We start from the raw sequence: 6109 nt of genomic DNA on the forward strand, positions 1-6109 counted from the left end.
AAAATAATCTGTGAATAATCAAGTAATAGAGAAAGTAATAGAGAAGAAGAGAGTGGAAGTAAAGGAAAGCAGGCTGCCTGGCAACAGTAGTAAACACATCCATGATAAACACTGATGTACCACGCAACATTATAATTATCTACTCTAATTATAATTGTTTGCCTGTAACACTGTTAAAGTGGCCATATTATGCTCATTTTAAGGTTCATAATTGTAATTTGAGATTGTACCAGAATAGGTTTACGTGGTTTAATTTTCAAAAAACACCATATTTTTTGTCGTACTGCACATTGCTGCAGCTCCTCTTTTCACCCTGTGTGTTGAGCTCTTTGATTTAGCTACAGAGTGAGACCTCTCAACTTCTGTACCATCTTTGTTGGGAGTCGCACATGCGCAGTAGCTAAGTAAGGATTAAATGAGCTAGCTAGCTGTTTCTCCAACTTCGGCCTGTACAAGGCAGGATTAGCCGGGAGACTTCTTCTAAACGAGGGCGCACTTCCAACTTTGCGTGGAATACCTGCAGAACAGGGACATGCATGCTAACGGTTAGCCCCCTAGGCCCCTCGTCTCGGCTAGTGACGTAGAAAGCCGTGCAGATTTTGAACAGCTCACCTGGAGACTGAAGGCAGGACACATTCAGAAACCCGTATCTCACTCAAAACAGCATGGATGTTTTTTTTCAAAGTTTGTATGCGTGTGGAAGCACCAGAGACACAAAATCCAAATCCCAGAAAAAGCGATTTTTTTTCATAATACGGGCACTTTAAGAACACTTTTGTCCATGAAGCCGATTTAGTTTTTTTTTAGCTTTGACAAAATGATCTCTCATGTTTTTCCACACTCTCCAGTAGGGCTGGGTGATATGGAGAAAATCCAATATCACAATATTTTTTACCTAATACTTCTATATCGATATTGCAGTGATATTGTAGGGTTGACTATTGGTCCTTTCACAAAATTTACACAACGGGATTTTTGATAATCATCAACAATGTCAATATAATGAGTAAGTGGGTAAAGGCAAATAATAGCACAGCTAGAACAGTCTGGCAAGTTTAAAAGAATTTACTGTAACGGCAGCCTGTAAAACCAGGCAAAGACAACACTTATGATGTGACGATATCCAAAATCTAAGACGATATCTAATGTAATTTCACGATATCGATATAATATCGATATAACACCCAGCTCTACTCTCCAGCAAAATGTTTCTTCTTTTCCAATTGTGGTGTGTCTCTGAACACATCAATAATGCTGTTTGACTCTGTGGTCTGTACGTGAAGAATCAGACAGACGTTTGTAGAGGCGAACCTGCTCGGCCAGTCTTCCCAGCCGACCATGTTGAGCGCGGCGTGCGCAGTGGGCGCGTAGTTATAAAAATTCTCAGGTGCCCGACCGTGTGCTTATGCAATGATTTAAGCCATAATATTCCTCTGTGCCTTCATTTATTCATTCATTGGATTTTATGTATTCATTTTTGTGTGGGAAAAGGGTATGATAAAATAAAACAAAAGCACATATGTTTCATTTCTACTATAACAGTCTTCGAGACACATATTTGCGTCATTGGTTTGGACATTTGTCTTGGTATTCTGCACATTATTTTGAAATTCAGCAAGAGTTTGACAATGAATTGAACCCGTTTGATAAAGGATGCAGACATAACGCGCTCTCTTTGGCGTTACATCCCGTTCTTGTGAATTAATAGTGTTTGGTCTCTAGGGCCGTTCATTGAGCACGACAAGTGGAAAATAAAAATCACCGTTAGTCACCGTTCTGAACGGTTACTACAACAACAACAACAACAACAGCAACATGTTGAAAAGAGGAAATGTCTGTTTTCGTGAGAGTAAATGAGCAGGAAAGGTTAAGAATGACCCTTCTGTGAAATCAAGTTACACTGAAGTTGTGCAACGACATTAGCTCCTTCCATCTGAGAGAGATTATTATAAGCGGAGTTATTATTATTTTTTTTACACATTGGTCATACACACACACACACACAAAGTACCTCTGCCAGCCCGACATTCTTCTTCTTAATGGCGTAGTGCAGACAGTGGCTGAGTGTTCTGGTCAACAACACATTTGTCGACTTGCGGATCATATCGTCTACCTCCGTGGAACTGAGGACACACACACACACACACACACACACACACACACACACACACACACACACAGAGAGAGACAGACACAGACACACACACACACAGAGGAGGGCAGAGGATCAGTGACTGTGCAGAAGTAATTTCTTGCAGAGAGCTGCAGCATCTGGAAGCCAGTACAAACATTTTAAGTGAATTTCTCAGTCTGCGAAACTCTCCGTTTGGAAAAAGTCTAAATGTCAGCCAATTCAAATGAGTACATTACCATGTTATTAGCTGTCAGGCTCATTAGAAGTCTTAAATCTCCTGATGGAAATAATTAACCTTAACCACTGGGGGGAAAAAGTTAATTTGACACTCAACAGATTCAAAAATCAATAAAATATCCACAGACTGTTAATAACTGTTCTCCATTTGCCTTCTGTCCTGATATTAGCCATTCATTAATTTTTTTATATAGATATTTACCCACCCAAGTCCTCGACAGACTTTAAAATGACCACCTCTGCACAGCCAACGAGGCATAAAGAAAGCCAGCAGGCTGTTCAACCTGAAACGGGCTAAGATTTCCTGTTAAAACAAATGTTTGATGGTGCTAATCAGACCCACTTACAAAATCTCTGACATACTATCCGTTTTGTTATGTTTGAAATGTGAATGATGTTTTGGTGAAGAAACCCAGACAAATTTCTGCACAATTCTGGGAGTCCAGGGAGGTTTTTCATGGCAGTGTGTGTCTCTCTGGCTGAGCTTCGTCTCCTGTTTAAATAACTGGTTTCCTGGAAGCGACAGACTGCACAGAAAAAGACCAACTGAGGCCTGCGTGAGTCCGCGCGCTGTTTGACTCCAACACGAGGTTGGACACACTCACAGCAGGAGAAGGCAAGAAGAAGCAAATGAAGTCAGAAGTGGACGAATACACAAAACCCATTGAAAGCTACATCGCTGCTGTTTGAAATGTTTTGAGTTTCCCAGAATGTAGTCTATATCCACGACGTTCCACTTCCGGGATTGTTCAGGTGCTGCCAGGAATTCTGCCAGATCACGCTCTTTTCGCCCGGATGTCCGCTAGCTTTGGCTTTCTTTGTGTTGGCGTTCTAAACTCCGGTGGATTTCTGAGGACTATGGTTAACTGCTCCTCAGATCTCTGCAGGGTAAATCCAGACAGCTAGCTAGACTATCTGTCCAATCTGAGTTTTCTGTTGCACGACTAAAACAACTTTTGAACGTACACATGTTCCACCAAAACAAGTTCCTTCCTGTGGTTATTTTGCAGCGGCACCCTCATTGTGTCCGGCGCTTAGCGCCGCCTAAGACGATTGTAATTGGTTTAAAGAAATGCCAATAAACCAGAGCATGTTCTTCTCCCATCCCGGAATACTGTGTGGACTAGCCAGACCCTCTACCTGCAGCGCTGTGGAGGAAGGTCTGGCAAAGCGAGACTACCTAGAATGTATCATCTCCGGTCTCTCTCTTTTCTGCATCTGTTCTTGGATGTACTGTAGCGAGCGACGTCGAGCGAGCTGTACCCCAGCCTTCCGTTGGGCGGTCTAACGGTTAATAGGGTACATGTGCCGTAGATCTTAAGAGCTCGCACTCAACACTGCACTTCATCGGGTGCTCAGCAATACACCCACCGAGTGTGAAGCCGATCGGATGAACAGTTGTTGAGAAAGTCGACACACAGAGACTCCTTCCATTTTAGTTAGATAACAAACACACACACACACACACACACACACACACACATTCGGAAAAGGTCAGAGGAGGTCAAACACACATCACACAGGCAGAGAAAATCGGCGGAAACAAAAGCGACCACTTTCTACCGCTGCGGGATGATGAAGAAGAATCTGTGCTTTGCATGTGTGTGTGTGTGTTCGAGTCCAGAGCCCTGTGGGTAACAAACACATTCCAACCAAATCAGTAAATTATCTGTGGCTGGAATTCAACCTAAACATGCACGCACGCGCACACGCACACACACACACACACACACACATATATGAATATACACATACACACACACGCACACAGTGTCGCCTGAGGGAGAGCGAGAGCTGGAATTCCAAACTCACGTTGTTTCCAAAAAAGCAGAGGAATCCTAAAAACGTTCCAACAATTTGGAGCAGGGGGGGAAAATTCCTGGAGCGGCAGAAGTGCAGAGTGGACAAAAATGTGTGTGTGTGGAGAGTGGCAAAAAGGCATTGTATGCTAGTGAACTCTGCAAGCACGCACACACGCAGGCACACACACACACACGCACACGTCACGCACACGCCACAGAATTTGGATTGAATTTCATTGTATTTATGCCGCCATCAGTCACAATAAATACACGGTGGTTGATGCTGTCAAAAGAAAGCCAAGTGCCTTCAGTGCAGGCATGTTTACAGCACAGTGAGGAATGGATGGAGACATCCAGAAGTATTTCCTAAAAATACACAGAGCAACAACAATGATTAAAAAAAAAAAAATCTGTCATCGGTGAAAATAGTGAGAGGTTAGAGCGCACCGAGCCAGGAAGCCACAGGTATGCACGTACTGTCCCAAGAAACAAACTCTGGACAGTGTTTAAGAGCAAACACACACAATGTTCTCATTCGAGTGTGGAGCAGCGACTGTGCTACGTAGCTATGTCCCCACATACAATAGAAATCAACTGTGGTCATCGAGTTGGCAGCCAAGTACACTCCGCTCTCTCTATGTGTGTGTGTGTATTGGTTTTTGGAAGATGGAGCGAGCATACTTGCTGTTTCTATCTGTGTGTGTAGTTGATGGAAGTGTGTGGGTCTAAGTATGTATATAATGGCAGTTCCACTCATACTTTTCTCTCGCCCTCAAATAGCTCCTTAGCACGACTTTCGGCATCATTTGTCACTGAAACAGCGACCCACTAAATGTCACTGTGGTTCAGCTCTGCGGCTGCTCGCTAATTGAAATAAAGTGACTGAAACATTATGAAAGAGGGAGAGGGTGACTTTACTGTAGGAGCAAAAAATGATGGGGGTTACATATGCAGAAGTTAGTATAAATTGGAAGCAGGTCTAGCATGTTTGGCCATGCGACGTTTGTGACACAGCACAGGATTTACATGCTGAAGACGAAGCAATGCGCCTCTAAAAACCTAGAGAAAACACAGTATTCTGTATATATAAACTAATATGTTGGATTCCTCCATTTTAAATTGTTAACTTGGTCATAGTCTCGCATTGCCAGACCTTCCTCCACAGCGCTGCGGAGGAGGGTCTGGCTAGTCCACACAGCATTCCGGGATGGGAGAAAAACATGCTCTGGTTTTATTGGCATTTCTTTAAACCAATCACAATCGTCATAGGCGGCGCTGAGCATCCGTCCGAAAAAGCTCATCCAGCGGAATTTCCGGCGGCAACGGAGCAATCGCGGAAGTGGAACGTCGTGGATATAGACTAGTGAGGCGGTGACGCAGCACATGTTGAAGACGAAGCAACGCGCCTCTAAAAACCTAGAGAAAACCCAGTATTCTGTAGGAAAAAAAATGGGTGTTATACAACTAATAAATTGGATTCCTCCACTTTAAGTTGTAAGGGTCAACTTGGCCATAAAAGTTCAACTCAACATAAAAGCTACGTGAAGATTTACTTTATTGCTGAGAATCCTCCGGCAATAATTCCATTCAAAATGATTACATGTTGTATGATACATTTGGTGCAAAATGTTGCCGTCGTAACACCTCAACTGACAAACTACTGAAGACATCACACTACCCGACAAGCTGGAAGGGCCAAGGCATTTGGACTTTACTTTCTTAATTACATTTTGATCATCATTATGAAATGTAACAGCATCGCTAAATCACAGGATGAGGCCTTAGCCCGATCTAAATGCCTGCGTCAAAAACAAGGATGTGCTCATGCATGTGTGTTTTTATTTCTGCGATTGGTTTAACACCAAGCCAACTGCTAAACTAAATGTGACACCAGTGATTAATGGGAACAGGGAGCCAGGCAACAACAAACCAGCTT

General features: G+C 43.1%; 1 protein-coding gene across 5 annotated transcripts in view; it reads right to left on the reverse strand.

The window, feature by feature from the left end:
* exoc6b (exocyst complex component 6B) overlaps window positions 1–6109 on the reverse strand; it is a 133906-nt gene that overhangs the window by 54739 nt on the left and 73058 nt on the right. For all 5 annotated transcript variants that reach the window (XM_031304105.2, XM_031304104.2, XM_031304103.2 and 2 more), the window contains one exon: window positions 2012–2123. In XM_031304105.2, coding sequence (XP_031159965.1) covers window positions 2012–2123 — 112 coding nt within the window. The remainder of the gene's footprint in view (window positions 1–2011; window positions 2124–6109) is intronic.

The sequence above is a fragment of the Sander lucioperca genome, chromosome 17 (genome assembly GCF_008315115.2).
Source record: "Sander lucioperca isolate FBNREF2018 chromosome 17, SLUC_FBN_1.2, whole genome shotgun sequence".
NCBI lineage: Eukaryota > Metazoa > Chordata > Actinopteri > Perciformes > Percidae > Sander > Sander lucioperca.